Source organism: Podospora anserina, chromosome 2 (genome assembly GCF_000226545.1).
Source record: "Podospora anserina S mat+ genomic DNA chromosome 2, supercontig 2".
In the NCBI taxonomy this organism is placed as follows: domain Eukaryota; kingdom Fungi; phylum Ascomycota; class Sordariomycetes; order Sordariales; family Podosporaceae; genus Podospora; species Podospora anserina.
The window spans coordinates 3,021,390-3,040,214 of NW_001914858.1; the positions used below are offsets into that span (position 1 = coordinate 3,021,390).

An 18,825-nucleotide genomic window follows, 5' to 3' on the forward strand; every position below is an offset into this window, starting at 1 on the left:
GAGTCGCCGTAGATGGAGTTTAGGGCTGCGATTTCGTCTTGGAGGGCTTCGTTCATTGTTTGTTGTGGTTTCGGGCGTTGATGAGGGTTTGTCGGGAGATGTGGTGAGGATTGAGGCGAGAGAATGTGTTGGAGGTGTGCGGGATGGTGAGGAGTGGCGTTTGTATAAGTGGTGAGTTGTGAAAATGAGAGGTGGTTGAAATTCGGGTGAGGCCCACGGGTGAGTTGAATAAGTGGGACCGGGGTCATGTCGGCTCGGGCCGATGCATCGATGCTGAGGACTCGACAACGAGACATCTCACAAAGCGATAGGTACAATTACCATTATAGTTTTATTTCTGTTACTGGTCATATCTGGGTCACTTGTGAGCTTTATCTCTCGTTAATGGCACGAAAGTCTGTCTACTTGGTATGTCATGTTCTTACAGTTAAAGACATCACAGCCAACCCAGCTCAGTGAGTCTCTCTCAAGTCCGCAATGGGGAACAGTTTCTTGGGAGGAATATAGGTCTAATAAGTCCCCTCTGAAACTATGATCTATTTCTCACTTTCATTCTACCTCTCACCCGACACCAACGCTTTGTCAAGAATCACCTGACTCATCCCCATCGGTTTGGCTCTCAATCAGCTTCCCCCCCTAAATATTGGGCATCCCTCAATGAGGCATTGCTTGCAGTGACATCCAGAGGCAAACTCCCAACACAAACCCTTTCTTGCCTTCTTTGATACCACAGTTTGGCTAGGTGAGTCTTCTTGTCTCTCGTTCTTGGCGGCGCCTACACGCTCTGACACAGTGAACAATCATCGGCAGTCAGGCAAAAAAAAGTTGGGTAAAAGGAGAACAATCTCCATCTCTTCAAATTTATATCCTCTCTTTTCTCATTCCATCAACACATCGAAACAAAAGACAGCTTCCGAAATAGGCAGTCAAGTTGCAAGTCTAGCGCAAGTGTTAGTGTAACCCCTCCTCCCCCTGCCCCCCCCACCTTTCCATCTTGCCGCGACATCCCCGGCCTTTATGAACAAGATATGAACTGAGCCCAACTGACCTTGATAAACAGATTTAACAGTTTACAGCCAACAGAGAAGATATTTTCACCAACAGAGAGTCAAATACTCAAGATTCCAAATAAAGCAAAACAAAAACAAAAAAATGGTCACCCTAGAGGATATTCAACCCAGCGTCCAAGCCGACGAGGGGACTCACACGGCCTTCTTTTACGGCAAGCATCTCACCCCCCTTTTTTCCCACTTACAATTTCATACTAAGCAGAAAACAAATAGGCACCCTCATGGTCCCAGACGTCTTCTACACCGTCTGCTACAACCAATCCAACGTCCCCCCCGAGATCAAAGCCCTCCACACCTTCACCCCCGCCATCCTCCCCGGCTACATCCGCCGCCGCGTTCGAGGCGCCGACTACCCCGGCATCACCCCGGACAAAGACCACAAAGTCTTTGGCATGTACGCCTCCGGCCTCACAAACGCCAACATGAACAAGCTGGACATTTTTGAGGGGGGACAGTACGTGAGGAAAACGGTCGAGGTGAAGTTGCTGGAGAAGGTGGGGGATGTGAAGGGGGAGGGGAACGTGGAAGGAGAGACGAAAAAGGCAGAGGTGTATGTTTTCCATCCGGATCACGAGGATGAGCTGGAGGATAGGGAGTGGGATTTGGAGGAGTTTAGACGGGAGAAGATGCAGAGGTGGACGAGGGCGGGGTATGTTTTTGATGGGTGTGATCCCAATGAACCGGCAAAGGTGGAGGCTGCTGTGTAAGGCATGGCCGGCCGGCAGGAGAGGGAGCCGTGATGGTTCGGTGTATGGAATTTGGGTCGCGAGTCAGGTGAGAGGAGGAGACAGCGATAATGTGGCTTTGAGTTCTGGTTACGAGATCAGCGAGGTCCCCGTCAGCGAATGTGGATTGATCTGTCATCTTTAGATAGAGAATGAGAAAGATGAAACATCTGGGTTGTGTGTGTACACTGTGGCCTGCGGCGATGGCGGCCGTTGGATGTTTTATGACTAAACTTGGGGTCGACGGAAGAGCGGTCTGCGCCACAGGTGCAAGTTGCTTTAATGCGATGACTTCCACCCGGGTTGTACGAGAACTCGAGTCAACTTGCCGAACTGCTGCATCGTGGACGACTTGGCGGTTTGTTTAAGAATACAGTAACGGCCCGTGGTCACGCTTGAGGAGGGCGGCAAGACCGGTAACTATGCCCAATTGGTGATATATCCATGGTGTTCATACTCTTGTGGTGGTGTTGTTACTCTTGCAGTGAGGAACTCGGGTCTTTTCGAATACAAAAGTGAACATTAAGCTCTCCAGAGTTCTAAAGAGATGTCAGGTCTCACAGATGAATTGATTCCAAACCGTGTGAGAAAATCCAGCCCCCAACCTGGCGTTGGGAAACGACCAGACAAGACAAAAGGTGAGGGATGGGTAGTAGGGGTCAGTTCAACGGTTTTATGCCCCAACAAAGAAACAAAAGTCCATGCCGACCGTTTATATCAGAATTTACCTACTCGCAAATCCCATCAAGTGAGCTTCGAATTACATGCAAGTGAACAAAGCAGGTGCCAAAATTGTAGGTAGATGCTCCAAAGCAACAGCCCAACCAGCTGAGGCTAATGATCCGTCACAGGGGTTGTTGGCCCTAAACCCCACTGAAGGAACGCTAAGAACCAAATCCTGCGGGAGATGACGCAGCTAGCGCAGATCATTTCAGAACATCCAACGTGCGTGGGGCTGGTTGCATCTTTTTGATCGTTGGTGATGGAACCTCATCAATCTTCAATCCTTGTTCCAACAAAGGAACTGGCATCATATTATGTGTGGTACATTGACGAGCCCAACGGGATCATGGCCAACAATCACAACAGTCTAGGCAACTCTTCCACCTCTGCCATGACCAACTATCACCACTTAACCATTGAGACCGTCTGAACTTGTCATCTGACCTGCTCAACAGCTCGGGAAGCTGGCGGCACACTTCGGATCCGCAGATCGATGCTGAGGTTCGGCTGGCTCCGTCCCTGGTCGACGGCAGGCCGAAGCCTCTCCCGCAGACTCTCCTCTTGCACAAGTGCGCCACGATAGCGGGTCGCGAGACCCCAGAACATACCCTTTCATGGACCTCACTCAGCCCGCCGTGCCGCGTTTGCCGCAGGACAACATCAACATCCTCTGACGCCGGAAATACGGATCTGTCATGGAGGAACAGACTGCAGAGCGACTGATTCCGTACCCAGCCATTGACTTTCTAGGCCGTCGACCCAGCAAGGCCTCTTGTGACCTGATATTCCGGGGGATTGTATGATGTCTGTGGGGACTACGGTGTTGAACCTGGGATGCAGCCGGCTGGACCCTGAACGGTCAGCCCTACTACCAGGTCTTCAAACATACCCCACCAGGAGAGACCACAATGGGAACCACTCAGCTTCGTTGTTAGTCGGCCGGTACACCCTGCTCCATTACCGGATAGGCGCAAGCTGCGACAAGACGTGCTGGGTCATCATGGGCGGCGCCGTGCCAGCCCGGGCGGGATATGCCAAGGTCGGCGGGAATCCCATGCTCTGCTGCGAAGGCCTCTTTGCGTCGGCCCTTGTTTTGGTCCTGTCTATCAGAGGCACCTACCTGGCTTCGCCCTTTGTGTCCCCACACGGACGACATGCTGTTCTCAGTGCCGCTGTTTGTAGACATGAGAGATGAGCTGGGACGGGAGGATATAAGGAGCAGGTAACCTCCAGGTTCGGAGTTTTTGGTTCCTCATCCTCACACTCACATCAACCACTCCAGTCTTTCCTTCAAGACCCACCTTCCTTTCTAATTGCCTGGTGCAATCATCTTACTCTCACACTCCTTTGAGATACCATCTTCATTCCTTTCTAGGACCAAGTTTCGTTGACCGCACTTGTCCTGTCATTCCTTGTTTGGATACTCTAGTATCAGCCAGCTCTGCGCTACCAACCCAGCACCACACCGATACCAACCATCAAAATGTTCTTCACCAAGTCTGTCCTTGCCGTCGGTGGCCTTGCCACTCTTTCCCAGGCTCACATGCTCCTCCGAACCCCCGTCCCCTACACCAGCCCTGCTCTTGTCCAGGATCCTCTCGACCCTACGGGCGCCAACTTCCCCTGCCAGGCCCGCGCCGGTGCCCAGTTCGTCGGTACCGCTACCCCCATGGAGAAGGGGTCGACTCAGATCATGGCCTTCACCGGCTCTGCTGTCCACGGTGGTGGCTCTTGCCAGGTTTCCATCACCTATGACAACCCGCCCACCGCCGCCTCTGTCTGGAAGGTCCTCCACTCGATCCAGGGTGGCTGCCCTGCCCGCAACCAAGCTGGCAACATTCTTCCCGACAACGCTGCGCTCGAGGGTGTGGACAACTACGAATACACCATCCCCGCTGACATCCCAACGGGCAACGCCACCATTGCTTGGACCTGGGTCAACAAGGTCGGCAACCGTGAGTTCTACATGAACTGCGCCCCTGTCAGCATCGAGGGTCCCGAGGGCAGCGAAGATGCTCTTGCTGCTCTCCCCGACATGTTCACGGCCAACATTGGTGGCGACTGCACCACTGTCGGAGCCGATAGCAAGGATATCCTGTTCCCCAACCCTGGCAGCTCCGTTGAGACCAACGGCGATGTGTCTGCCATGGTTCCCCCTACTGGCAACTGCGGTGGTGGTGCTGCTGCTCGCGCCGTCCGTGGTCGTCGCGCTGCCAAGTTCGCTGCTTGAGCAACTCGCATAGTTATCTTGCTAGGCAGTTCTTGGTAGCTGCGGCCGTTCGTTTCTCACATATCAGTTTCAGTACCATTCATAAGGGGTTCAGTCGTTTCAGCATTGTCAGGGGCGCATATTCGTTGCATACATCAGCATCAGCATCAGCATCAGCATCATCAGCATCAGCACGGGGTTACGGGAGTTTACACCCCTAGCATTCATTTACAAAGCATTTGGGAAAGAGATCAAATCATGATTTATACGACAATCGTTCACGACACAACACAATCATTCAAGGCCACAAATTCGCTACTGTTCGAAAGACACGCTCGCTACGAATCATCTTTCAGTACATTCGCTTACACACACGGCGGTGTCACACATTGATACCAGACACTCACTTGGACATACATACATATTACGAAGAACATTTTCACGAAGACTATAGACAATCGTTTTTGCATTATTGGATTGGTATGGGATAAGGTTAACTATCTTGGCTGGTGGTAATAATGGGTAATAAGGCCTAGCTTCTGCTAGTTTCCATTCATTCTTGTTTATGAGGGTTGAGAACCAGAAAACTACTAGAGTGGTTGATGGCGAGGACCAAAACATTCCTTTAAGAGAAATAGTAATATACACTACACAATTATTATATTGTAATGACAAGATCCTGTTGAAGCATTTATGGTTGTTGACTACCTGGGCTCCGGAGTTGCCAAGTCAGGTCAAAGTGATATCATTCCAATATGTCCCGGGATGATCCAAGACTTTGGGGAAGGTGACTGCGGGGGACTGTGCTTAATCGATAAGATAAGATCTCCCAGTGCCACGGTACGTACCTGCCCCACTAGTCATGAGGCTTGGCATGGGGCAAACAGCCACTCAGCTTCTAGAACGCCCCTCCATATTCTCCGGAAGATTGATGGTGCGGAGCCTAGCGTACTTTGATTTCGCGGCCGCATCCCCCAGCTTCGCGACGGCCTGGGATTTTTCGATTGACACGCGCAGCAGCAGGAAGCGTGGAGCGCAGCCTTCCATCAGTTAATTCACTTGTCACTTTCTGACTTTCAAGATACCCCTTCCTTCGTCTTAAACTTTACACTTCCCACCCAACGCCGGGAATACTTTTTAATAGTCACGACCCCTCCGCCTCTGCAGAGATTTCACAAAGTCTAGTAGTTTGCGGCTGTTTATTAATTTCACTGCGCTGATGGAGATGCAAAAGTGAGTCTTCTCAAATGCGACAAACTTGAAGCTTCCCAGAGCTTCTTCCAGTTCGACCATCAGGCGCCTCACCCACAACCAACCCACACACCTAAACGAGGTTGCTCCTACCCATCGCACAGCGGAGGACTAATCGCCCGCATAGATAGTTAACAGCCGTCAATATCAAACTTCAATTACTATTATCGACCGTGCTGCGCATTGACCGGGTTGTCGACTTGTGACCTGCCGAGGAGGTGAATGTCGCAGCCATGGCGAGCGGGACCTTCGAAGACATTGTGCGGAAGCTCAGTGTCCCTGACATCGGTAAGGCTGCCTACTTATCATGCCGTTGCATTGGTGCAGTCCAAGCTGACCTGAGCGTGTTTGGCAGAGCTTCGGGTCAAGGTCGAAGCAGCAACGGCCCTGCGCGACCAGCTCGAACACTATACCACTGGCCAGGTCTACCCGAATTTCCTGAAGCGATTGATGCCCGCCTTCATCATCATTCTCCGATCACCATGCATCTTCCAAGCGAACACGCCTGAGCAGGCGAACGCCCAGAGACTGCGCAACTGCGTGCTAGAAATCCTCCACCGTCTTCCGACCCAGCCGTCACCACCCGAGCCCTTCGCGCCGTATGCCGAAGAAGTCGTCGATCTCTTAATGACCCTGGTCCGAACCGATAACGAGGACAATGCCATAATATGCATCAAGACCATCTCGGATATCATGCGCCATCAACATGCGGTGCTCGGTTCAAAAGTACAGACCTTCCTGAGCTTGATCCAGGATCTGTTTGAGCAATTGGATAGAGTGGTGAGGGAACAGATCGACAACACGTCGTCTACCGGTCCACCAGGTGCACCGTCTACCCCCGGTAGTACGCAGGCTGCCTTTCCGCCGCATCAACAGTCGCCGAGACCAGGATCTCCAGTCGCTACTGGTGGTCCTCCCGATTTCAATGCCGATGCTAATCAGCAGTCCAACAGGCCGCTACTCAAGGGCATGCAATCTTTCAAAGTCCTGTCCGAATGTCCCATTATTGTTGTGTCGATATTCCAGGTCTACAGGAACACGGTTGCGCAAAACGTCAAGGCCTTTGTACCCTTGATCAAGTCTGCCCTGAGCTGCCAAGCGAAAGCTCAGGATCAAGCACACAAAGATGCCGCGGCGCGAGGGACCATCCACACAGGTGTCAGCCCAAACATTAAGAATCGGGCCGCCTTTGGAGACTTCATCACCGCCCAGGTGAAGACCATGAGTTTTCTGGCCTACCTGCTGAGACAGTACTCGCAACAACTCACAGACTTTCTGCCCTCTCTACCAGACATCGTCGTTCGCCTGCTCAAGGACTGTCCGAGGGAAAAGTCTAGCGCGCGGAAAGAATTGCTGGTGGCCATCCGGCACATTATCAACTTCAATTTCCGGAAAATCTTCCTGCCCAAGATCGACGAATTGTTGGAAGAGCGAACGCTGATTGGAGATGGCCTTACTGTCCATGAGACCATGAGACCTCTAGCGTACAGTATGCTGGCTGACCTTATCCATCACGTTCGAGAGAGCCTCACGCCAGAACAAATCCGCAAGACAGTGGAAGTGTACACTCGCAATCTGCAGGATAATTTCCCGGGCACCAGCTTCCAGACCATGAGCGCGAAGCTTCTCCTCAACATGGCTGAGTGTATAGCACGCTTGCCAAACAAGGTGGACGCGAGGCATTATCTCATCATGATTCTGAACGCCATCGGCGACAAGTTCGCTGCCATGAACAGGCAATATCACAATGCGGTCAAGTTGTCCAAGCTATACGCCCTGCAAACGGCTGGCCTCTTTCCCGAGACATATTTGGCCGACAAGAAGCACCCGCCAGAGTGGGACGAAATCGACATTTTCACTGCGATGCCCATTAAGACAACAAACCCTCGCGACAGGGCTGCGGATCCGGTGGTCGACAACAAATTTCTGTTCAAGAACCTGATGAACGGGCTCAAGAATACCGTCTACCAGCTGAAGAGTTGCAATCCACAGGGCAGTGTTGACTTGACAGGTGCCCCTCATCCATGGGCAGAAGTTGCCCATGGATTTACTGCCGAGGAGGTCAAGGTCATTATCAAGCTGTTCCGCGAAGGCGCCTACGTTTTCAGATACTACGAAATCGAGAAGCCGGTCACCGAGTCGCTGTACAGCTCCCCAGTAGAGTTCATGGCGAATTTCTACATGGTTTCTAGTGGAAAGGAGGAAAAGGACCTCTTGGAGACTTTTGCGACGGTTTTCCACTGCATTGATGCCGCTACTTTCCACGAGGTTTTCCAACAGGAAATTCCACGACTTTATGAAATGATGCACGAGCACACGGCGCTCCTGCACATTCCCCAGTTCTTCCTGGCCAGCGAGGCCACTTCCCCAAGCTTCTGCGGCATGCTTCTGCGCTTTCTTATGGAGCGGATCGAAGATGTTGGCTCGGCCGACATCAAGAAGTCGGCCATTCTTCTGCGACTCTTCAAACTGGCCTTCATGGCGGTTACCCTGTTCGCCTCGTCCAACGAGCAGGTTCTGCTACCTCATGTGGTGGATATCGTGACCAAGTCCATTGAGCTGTCGACCAAGGCGGAGGAACCGATGAATTATTTCTTCCTGCTTCGCTCCTTGTTCAGAAGCATTGGAGGTGGCAAATTCGAGCATCTCTACAAGCAGATATTGCCGCTGTTGGAAATGCTGCTGGATGTGCTGAACAACCTCCTGCTGGCTGCCCGCAAGCCATCCGAGCGCGATCTCTACGTCGAGCTTTGTCTTACGGTGCCCGCAAGGCTGAGCAACCTCCTACCTCACTTGAGTTACCTGATGCGCCCTCTGGTAGTAGCGCTTCGGGCAGGTACAGACTTGGTGGGACAAGGTCTTCGGACACTGGAGCTCTGCGTTGACAACCTCACGGCTGACTACCTAGATCCCATTATGGCACCCGTTATCGATGATCTCATGACCGCCTTGTTTGATCACCTCAAGCCGCACCCTTACAGTCACTTCCACGCCCACACCACGCTGAGAATTCTCGGAAAGCTTGGAGGTCGCAACAGGAAGTTCATGACCGACGCGCTGCCTGTGACGTTTGAGCAATACGTCGATGATCGTGCCAGCTTTGACGTGAGATTGATTGGGTCGAAGAGAGACAGAGCTTTCCCAGCCCATCTCGGAATTGACCTGGCTGTTCAGAAATTGATGGAAACGCCAAAGCCTGGGAAAGGCCTGTCAAGTGTTGCGGCCAAACAATATGATGCCTACTACAAGAAGCAGGCCTTGAGTCTCATCACGGCCCAGGTGAAGCTCCGCATCGGGTTTGACAACCTTCCGGATGATCTTCCCCGTCTGGTACGGCTCCAGGCGCAGGACTTGGTGAAACGCAACAGGGCTGTCGATATTTCTGCCTTTGAAACCACCGATCGGGAGCGATCAATTGTCAAGAAGAACGAGGAAGAGGCGCTGCTGAAGCGGCTCATCAAGGCGCTTGTGTTTGCCGAGTCTATCCCAGCCTTCAAGTCGGAGGTGGATGGCTTTCTCATGAATCTTGCTCGGCATTTCACCATTGTCGAGGTCGGACGAGCACTGGTTGACATGAAGAGATTGGTCAGCCCGTTTGACCACAAAGCGGGCGAGGGACCTCTGTTCCTTGAATCTCGGGTGTTTTCCGACGCAATTCTGGACTCGCTTGCATCAGAGAACCCCGAGATCAGAGAAGCAGCCGAGCGTATGATTAAGGAGGTGTACAATTCGGCCCTCACCATCTTCAACGACGCCAAAAATGTTTCGCGTCTTGCCTTCTTCAACACCTTGGCGTCTGCCTTTTGCCATGGATGCTATGAGGAGGAGTGGTTCACCAAGACCGGAGGCACGCTGGGGATCAAGTACCTGCTCAATGACATTGATCTCGGAGATCAATGGGTTGTGTCGAAGCAGATGGACTTGGTACGTGCTTTAATGTACGTCATCAAGGATATGCCTCAGGATCTGTCAGAGAAGACCAGAAGATCGGCGCAGGTCACTCTTGAGATGCTCCTGACTAGACTCACCAAAGGGATCAAAAAGTCAGACTGCTTCCATCAACAGCCACCAACTCCTGCTGCAGGACAACAACCACAGCCACCGACACCCCAGTCGCAGGTCAACCCAAAGTTTGCTCGCATTCCCAATATCATTGTGATGCTGAATGGGGAGCTGTCCCACATGAACCGCCATGTGCGTGAGACGGCACGCCGTTCCCTCGAGTTGATCGCCAAAGCTGCTGGCGCCGAGGTGTGGGAGTTGCTTGAGCCAAACAAGGCACAGTTGCTGCGGCCGATTTTCAACAAGCCTCTGCGTGCGCTTCCATTCGCTATTCAGATCGGCTTTGTGGATGCCGTCTCCTACTACATGTCTCTCAAGAAGGATTTCGTCCCCTTTGACAGCGATCTCAACAGACTGCTTATGGAGTCTCTGGCTCTGGCTGATGCCAGTGATGATTCGCTCGCTCAGAAGGCCCTCGAGTTCAGGACACAGCACTTCATTGTGAATCTCCGTGTCTCTTGCATCAAGATTCTCAGCAGCGCCATGAGCTTCGATGAGTTTGGGCAAGGGCAGAATAACCCGACGAGGGGCAAGGTTGTCGGCGTGTTTTTCAAGTGCCTCTACTCGGACTCTCAGCCTACGATCGAGGCAGCCAACAATGCTTTGAGGTCTGTCCTCCAGCATACGACCAAGCTTCCCAAAGATCTGCTCCAGTCGGGGCTTCGGCCTGTTCTCGCTAGTCTTCAGGACGCCAAGCGATTGACTGTCCATAGTTTGGAGAATCTTGCCCGGTTGCTTAGACTCTTGACGACTTATTTCAAGGTCGAGATCGGTTCCCGTCTGCTGGATCACATCAAGCAGATCGCCGATCCGGCCTTCCTGCAGGAGGCATCCTTTACCTTTTTCGAGCAACAGCAGTCGATGAAGGTCATTGCTGCCGTGTTCAACATCTTCCACTTGCTGCCGGATGCTGCCAGGCACTTCAAGGAGCGGGTTGTTGACAACGTCCTTGACCTGGAAGAGAAGCTGAGACGGACTCATCTCAGCCCTTTCCGTGTGCCGCTTTACCGCTACCTCAACAAGTATGCTACGGATGTTTGGGCCATGTTTATTGGCAAGTTGGACGAGCTGAAATATGGCCGGTTCATGTCCCAGGCTCTCCGACACCCAGACAGCCAGGAGCTCCGGGCGTGGGGTGCTGCGAATGTGGACACCATCATGAAAAGGTGCATCACGGCTGGCCAGCAGAACAAGGACAACAAGTTCGTTGCCATTGTCAACACTATCAACCTGCTGGATGCTCTCTGTCAGTTCCCCAGCTCCAACCTCATGTACTGGTTGGACGGCAAGGAGCGCATCGACTGGCTCAAGCAGGTCGGCAAGGAGCTTGAACGCAGTTTGAAGAACAACTCCTTGCCACCATACCTGCGCCTGCCAGCTGATCAAGCATCTGAACAGCTCATGAGCATCCTCACCAAGGCTCTGGAGCGCAAGCCTGAGGACTTGGAGCCATTGCTCAGCTTGATCGAGTCTGTCACTGCCGATGACTTCCGCGAGACGCAGGTTCTGCTCTCGCACATTTACAAGCACATCATCTGCAGCAACAGTATCGATTTCTGGAGAGCGGTGGTGCTGCGGTGTCTTGACATCTATGCGGGGAGAACGGCCTCTCAGCGGACGAAATGGTATCTCATCCACAACATTGTCAACCCGATTCTCGCGATGGACGTCATGCGCCACTGGCCTAACAAGACCACTGGCCCAAAGTTCCTGGACAAGTCCGTAATTGACTCGATCAACACCAAGATCTGGAGGGCGAATCCAACGGGCCCCCATGACGACCTTTCTCAGCCCCGCATCGATCACACGAGAATGGAGGTACTGCAGCTTTCGGCGATGCTCGTCAAGTATCACAGTGGGATGCTTGAATCTTTTAGGAAAGACTTCATCAAGTTTGGCTGGACCTACATCCGTCTGGATGATGTTATCAACAAGCATGCGGCGTATGTGGTAATAGGTTACTTCATCGCCCATTACGAAACACCCGTCAAGATCGTGACCCAGATTTACTCGTCTTTGCTAAAGACAAACCAGAACGAGGGGCGGTCCCTCGTCACGCAGGCATTGGAGTTGATGGCACCTGTTATGCCCAAGCATTGCGCGGTCAGTCCAGGTGATCGAAACCCGCCTTGGGCTATGGCACCCCGCCGGATTTTGGCCGAGGAGAGCCAGAACGCACAGCAGATCGCTTGCATTTTCCAGTTTTTGGTCCGGCATCCGACCCTGTTCTACGATTCCCGTGATAAGTTCGCCATGGTCATTATTCAGTGTCTCCGCAAGGTCGCGTCTCCTCCGAACCCATCCAACGAAAGCAAGAAGCTTGCGTTGAACATGATGTGGCTCATCTGGGAGTGGGAGAAGCAAAGGGTGGAAGGGAAGCCCACCGAGCCACCTCGTGCCTTGTCCGAGTCACCAAATACGAAGAAGCGGAGGCTTGAGGACGCCACAGGCTCTTCTCCTTCGGCCACTAGACAGCCGGAGCGTGGTGAATACCAGATTCCTGCGTTGGCCCGTCAGAAGATGATCAAGTATCTGGTGGAGTTCATTGCTCAGCTCAATGAGCGTTACCCGCTTCCCTCTGCAAGGCCGCATGCCGCCGCGACACCATCTCTTCCCGCACCGGCTCCGCCTTCGACTGATCTGTGCTGCAAGGCCCTGACCCTGCTTTACAACCTTTTGCAGCCTCAGTACTGGGGAGATCTCGAAGTAGACTTGTTCCCCAACGTCACTGATCTCGTTCTTGTCAGCGACAAGGCTGTGGCTGTTCTCACGGCGGAGCCATCCGGGGACAAGGAAAGTCCCAAATTTGACGACAAGTTCACCACCAACATCATCAATACTCTGCAGGTTGTTCGGACCATCCTCAATTTCAAGTCTGATGACTGGATCCAGAAGAACATGACCCAGATCCAGCGGATTCTGGAGAAGTGTCTCAAGTGCGAAAACCCTGAGATCCAGGACTGCTTGCATTATGACGACGGGGGGTATCACGGTGACCTGGACATCAAGCCGATCGTCAAGCGCATTCTTGATGCCGTTCCCGAAGACGTCCCCATGGAGGATGCCGATGCTGATGGCGAGACCGAGGCGCAGACTTCCGAGATTATCACTTTCTTGTCCAACATTGCTACTGAAAGCATGAATGCTGGCAACTACGTTTCTGGTATCAATATCCTATGGTCTCTTGGGCGCCGCAGGCCTGAGTCGATCGACCAGCACATACCTGCCATCATGAAGTCGTTGCAGGCAAAGCTGGCCAGGGACCATGTCTCTCATTATGCTTTTGTGGCCCAAACAACCACCGGAACGCGCCCAGCGGACGGCCAAAGCAGCGCAACTGAGATGAAGCCGTACGATCTTCAAGTCCAGACGTGCCTCATTCTCAAGGCTATCGAGGTTACTGCCTTGCGGATGGACATCCTTGGAGACAACCGCCGCCCTTTTCTAAGTGTGTTGGCGACCCTTGTGGAGAAGTCGTTGCATGTCGAGCTGTGTGAGAAGATCCTGGAGATGGTTGAGGGCTGGGTGTTCCGCTCCGAGGGTACATGGCCGTCCTTGAAGGAGAAAACGGCCGTGTTGCACAAGATGGTCACTTTTGAGCATCGCCAAGATCCGAAACTGCTGATGAAGTTTTTGGACCTCGTCATTCGCATCTATGAGGATCCCAAGATCACGCGGACGGAGCTCACGGTGCGTTTGGAACATGCGTTCCTTATTGGCACAAGAGCTCAGGATGTCGAGATGCGCAACAAGTTCATGTCCATCTTTGACAAGAGCTTGTCCAAGACAGCGAGCACTCGACTGGCGTATGTCATCCTGAACCAGAACTGGGAGACGCTGGGCGAGTCATACTGGTTGGCCCAGGCATCACAGCTTCTACTTGGTGGTGTCGACATGAACCCCACGATTCAGCTTCAGAGCGACGACTTCCGAACGCTGCCACTTTCGGCTCTTGCTGGTGTTTATGCCAAGGATTCTCGCGAGCCAGAGCTGATTCCTGATGACAAGTATGAGGCTTTCATGGCGGGCCATCGCCGGTTCATTTCGGAGATTGGTGACGTGAGGGTCCGTGATGTTCTTGAGCCCATCACTCAGTTGCAGCACATCGATCCCAAGCTTTCCGACCAGCTTTGGGTGGCTTTGTTTCCCATGTTCTGGTCTGCCACAGCCAAGGAGGACCGGGCTGATCTCGAGCGCGGAATGGTGACTCTCCTGACCAAGGATTACCACTCCCGCCAGATTGACAAGAGACCAAATGTGGTCCAGTCTCTTATGAATGCCGCGGTTCGCACTTGGCCTGACTGCAAGATCCCGCCTCATGTGCTCAAGTTCACGGCCAAGACATATGATGCGTGGTACACGGCCCTGTATCAGCTGGAGAAGGCTGCCATCAAGCCCGAGATCGACTCGGTGGCTGTTCGGGAGAGCAACCTGGACGCTCTGGTTGAGCTTTATGCTTCGCTTGGGGAGGAAGATTTGTTTTATGGCACCTGGCGTAGGCGTTGCCAGTTTGTGGAAAGCAATGCCGCCTTGTCGTATGAGCAGCATGGCATGTGGGAGAAGGCTCAGCGCATGTATGAAAACGCGCAAATCAAGGCTAGGACAGGTGTCGTGCCGTTTTCGGAGTCGGAGTACATGCTGTGGGAGGACCAGTGGGTGATTTGCGCGCAGAAGCTTCAACAGTGGGACGTCCTCCAGGACTTTGCCAAGCACGAGAACTTCCAGGACCTTGTGCTTGAGTGCGCTTGGCGGAGTCAGGAGTATTGGCAGAACGCCGAGAACAGGGAGGGTCTTGACACGATAATTGCGGGTGTCATGGACGCGCCGACACCAAGACGCGCGTTCTTCAGGGCGTTTATGTCGCTGATCAAGTTTTACCACAAGCAGGAGAGTTTGCAAGACTTCAACCGTCATGTCGACGAGGCCATTCAACTGTCAATCCGCAAGTGGCATCAGCTTCCTGAGCGTCTCACGGCTGCGCATATCCCGGTTCTGCAAAACTTCCAGCAGCTCGTCGAGCTGCACGATGCTAGCATCATCTGCACGAGCCTTGCCAACACCACCCAGCAGAACCTTGATGTCAAGTCGGGCGAGCTCAAGCTGCTACTCACGACGTGGCGCGATCGCCTGCCAAATACATGGGACGATATTGTGGCCTGGCATGATCTGGTAACTTGGAGACAGCACATCTTTGGGCTGATCAACAACACCTATCTTCAGCTGGTTCCCGCGCAGGGACAGAATGCTGGTGGCGCTTCGTATGCCTACCGTGGATATCACGAGACGGCATGGATTATCAACCGCTTTGCTCACGTCGCGCGAAAGCACGCCTTGCCGGATGTCTGCGTGACTCAACTCACGCGGATCTACACGCTCCCCAACATTGAAATCCAGGAAGCCTTCCTCAAGCTCCGTGAGCAGGCCAAGTGCCATTATCAGAACGCCGATGAGCTTACCAACGGTTTGGACGTGATCAACAACACCAACCTCAACTACTTCAACACGACACAAAAGGCCGAGTTTTACACTCTCAAGGGCATGTTCCAGGAGAAGCTTGGCCAGAAGGAGGAGGCCGACGGCTCCTACGGCACGGCGTTGTACTATGACATCACCGCAGCCAAGGCGTGGGCCGAATGGGGCTACTTCAACGACCGAAAGTTCAAGGACAACCCGGCAGACTTGAGCACGGCGAAGCAGGCTGTGACGAGCTATCTGCAGGCTGCTTCCAGCTACAAGAACTACAAGTCTCGGAAGCTGGTCGCTCGGATTCTCTGGCTTCTCAGCCTGGATGATGCCAATGGCACCATTGCCGGAGGGTTTGATGATTTCAAGGGGGATATTCACGTCTGGTGGTGGATCACGTTTGTGCCGCAGCTTCTCAATGGCATCTCGCACAAAGAGGCGCCGAGGGTGTTTGCCATTCTCATCAAGATTGCCAAGACGTTCCCTCAGGCGCTTTACTTCCAGCTTCGCACCAGCAAGGAAGATTATCTTGCCATCAAGAAGGCGCAGGAGAACAAGGCTCGACAGCGCAGTCAGCAAGCTGCTGCTGCTGCTGCCAACAAGCCTAACGGGTCACCAGCGGTTGCCAAGCAGGAAGCAGGAGCTGCCGGGGCGAAGACAGAGGGAGCTGATGGGTCGAGACCTGCCACGGCGAACGGCGATGCCAACCAGGTCAAGACTGAGCCTAAGGAGGCCGGCAATCCCAACAATGCTGCTCCTGTGCCGGCCGAGCAGCAAGCAGGTCACAAGAAGCAGCCCTGGGAGCTCACTGAGGATATCATGAGCGTGCTCAAGACTGCGTTCCCTCTGCTGGCTCTGTCGATGGAGACAATGGTGGATATGATTCAGAAGCACTTCAAGTGCCCGCCTGATGATGATGCGTACCGCTTGATTGTGGCCTTGTTCAACGACAGCCTGTCGTATGTGAGCCGGTCGCCACAGCTGTACGCCAGAGAGGTCAAGCTTCCCCAGGCAACCGAGTCCAACATTATCAAATTTGCGGAGACGATACTCCCAGCTCACATCCGAAGCTCCTTCGAGGCCGACTTTGTGAGAGTTAAACCCACCATGTATGAGTACATTCACAAACTGAGGAAGTGGCGCGACAAGTTCGAAGAGAAGCTGGACCGCCGCCAGACACCGCAGCCACTGGAGTCGTTTGCGCATTACTCTCCGCACCTCAGCGAGTTCCGGTACCAAAAGTTTGACGATGTCGAGGTCCCGGGACAATACCTCCAGCACAAGGACAAGAACCAGGACTTCATACGGATCGAGCGGTTCTTGCCCAACGTCGACCTTGTGCGCAACACGGGTTCCACGCACCGCCGTCTCAAGATTCGTGGCCATGACGGAAGCATGCATGCGTTTATGGTTCAGCATCCTGCCCATCGCCAGTGCCGTCGTGAGGAGCGCGTCTTGCAACTGTTCCGTCAACTCAACCAGACACTAGCCAGCAAGAAGGAGAGCCGTCGCCGCGATCTGCAGTTCACGTTGCCGTTGATGATTCCGATTGCGCCAACATTCCGTCTAGTTCAGGAGGACACTTCTTGGATCTCGCTCCAGGCCATCTACGAGGACCACTGCCGTCGGAACAGTATTTCCAAGGACGAGCCCATCATGTACACCATGGAAAAGCTTAGAGCGCTCATGGACAACAAGGGAGGTGTAAGTTTTTCCCGCTCCGGCCCCCCGGGACATTCTGGACCAGCCCACCCTAACCAGGCCCTGACTCCGCAGCAGAAACAAGAGCAGTTGAATACGGCTCGTCTGGAGGTGATGCGTGCGATTCAGGAAAAGTATGTCGACCACACCATCGCGTTGGAGTACTTCCAGCTGGCCTACCCCGACTTTTCCGAGTTTTGGCTGTTCCGTCGCCGGTTTGCCTACCAGCTGGCGGCGCTGACGTTTATGACGTACACGCTTCACATCGACAAGCGATACCCCAACAAGTTTAACATTTCCAGAAAGACGGGCAACATCTGGGGCTCCGAGCTCCTTTCGCAGATTGCCCAAAACCGACCAATCTTTTACCACTCGGAGCACGTACCTTTCCGGCTGACACCCAACATGCAGACGTTGATGGGCCCCCTGGCGACGGAGGGGATCTTTGCCGCGTCCATCATGGCGATTGCGCGGTGCCTGACGGAGCCGCAGTTCCAGCTGGAGCATGCCCTGACGCTGTATGTGAGGGACGAGATGATGTTTTGGTTCACGTCTAACAGGACGACGGGCCTGACGGAGACTCAGCTGCGGGAGACGGTGCAGGCGAACTGCGATATTGTGGTCAAGAAAGCGGTTTCGTTGGCGCAGGCTCCGGCGGCGAACCTGCCGGCGCATCAGACGGTTATTGACTTGATTAGCAAGGCGGTTAATCCGGTTAGTTTGGCAGTTACGCTGGATCCGTTGTGGATGCCTTGGTTGTGAGGGGGGGAAGGGGGAAGGTGTATGATATGGGGGGTGATTTGGTGATGGATGGGCACGAGAATGAATAACATGGTGATTTTATTTAAGGGGGTTATGGGAGTGAGCGTTTGCATTTGTTATATGGATGGGTTGATCACAGCGAAGGATTTGTCATGGTTTATATATGGGTCTGGGAGAAGCAGGAAAAGATGGGATTATGTGACGGGGTGTGGGATTAGATTTGAGGTTTATGGGGTGTTTGATACCAATAATGCCATGTTTTTGTTTACACTTTTGCTGACCCTGAGAGTTTATTGATGTTTGAGTGTGGCAAGTGAAATATGGCCCGTGCACCCTTCCAAGACCTCACCTGAGTTCGCGACCCCGCCAAATCGCGTCGGGTCTTTCTTGGCAGCCGCGTCCCCCAGGTCGATCACAGTTGCGCCTTGCAAAATATTGACATTTGGTCGCAAGGTGGATTCCTGGAAGGGACGTGGTCGACAATTGGGCAGGTTTGCTTGACCATTCGAACAAAACCGTATTTGCTCAATCTCATGTCGACATCCACCTTGGTTCATTTCCAACACCCAAACTGCCACCAACACCAACCCATGAACCATCATCACCACCACCACCACCACCACCACCACCCGCCCTCATCAGCATGGCAACAACCGCGCACCAATCCTCCTCCTCCAACAACTCCAACATGGAGAAATTCCTCCGCTCCTGGCGGCAGGACGCCATGAACAAAGCCCAGTACGATTCCGCGATTTTTATTGGGGACCAATTACTAGCCATAACGAGTCCGTTCACCTCTTGCCCTCCTCCCCCCACCGTCACTAACTGTGTCAAAACAGCACACGACAACGACGCCTTC

General features: G+C 53.3%; 4 protein-coding genes across 4 annotated transcripts in view; 3 read left to right on the top strand and 1 right to left on the bottom strand.

The window, feature by feature from the left end:
- Window positions 1–56, bottom strand: part of PODANS_2_8590 (uncharacterized protein) — a gene marked incomplete at both ends in the record, with an annotated part of 477 nt that extends 421 nt beyond the window's left edge. Inside the window, one exon of the mRNA XM_001911629.1 lies at window positions 6–56. Within this exon, the coding sequence (XP_001911664.1) occupies window positions 6–56 (51 nt within the window). The remainder of the gene's footprint in view (window positions 1–5) is intronic.
- A 1,235-nt stretch (window positions 57–1,291) lies between these two features.
- On the top strand, window positions 1,292–1,777 carry PODANS_2_8600 (uncharacterized protein; the record flags this gene model as incomplete). The annotated part of the gene is made up of 1 exon (XM_001911630.1): window positions 1,292–1,777. The coding sequence occupies one exon, from the start codon at window positions 1,292–1,294 to the stop codon at window positions 1,775–1,777; it is 486 nt and encodes a 161-aa protein (XP_001911665.1).
- A 2,224-nt stretch (window positions 1,778–4,001) lies between these two features.
- PODANS_2_8610 (uncharacterized protein) lies at window positions 4,002–4,748 on the top strand (the record flags this gene model as incomplete). Its single annotated transcript, XM_001911631.1, has 1 exon — window positions 4,002–4,748. One exon carries the CDS (start codon window positions 4,002–4,004, stop codon window positions 4,746–4,748), a length of 747 nt encoding a protein of 248 aa, XP_001911666.1.
- A 1,463-nt stretch (window positions 4,749–6,211) lies between these two features.
- On the top strand, window positions 6,212–17,966 carry PODANS_2_8620 (uncharacterized protein; the record flags this gene model as incomplete). Its single annotated transcript, XM_001911632.1, has 3 exons — window positions 6,212–6,266; window positions 6,322–17,207; window positions 17,280–17,966. The coding sequence occupies 3 exons, from the start codon at window positions 6,212–6,214 to the stop codon at window positions 17,964–17,966; spliced, it is 11,628 nt and encodes a 3,875-aa protein (XP_001911667.1).
- Between the last annotated feature and the right edge of the window lie 859 nt (window positions 17,967–18,825).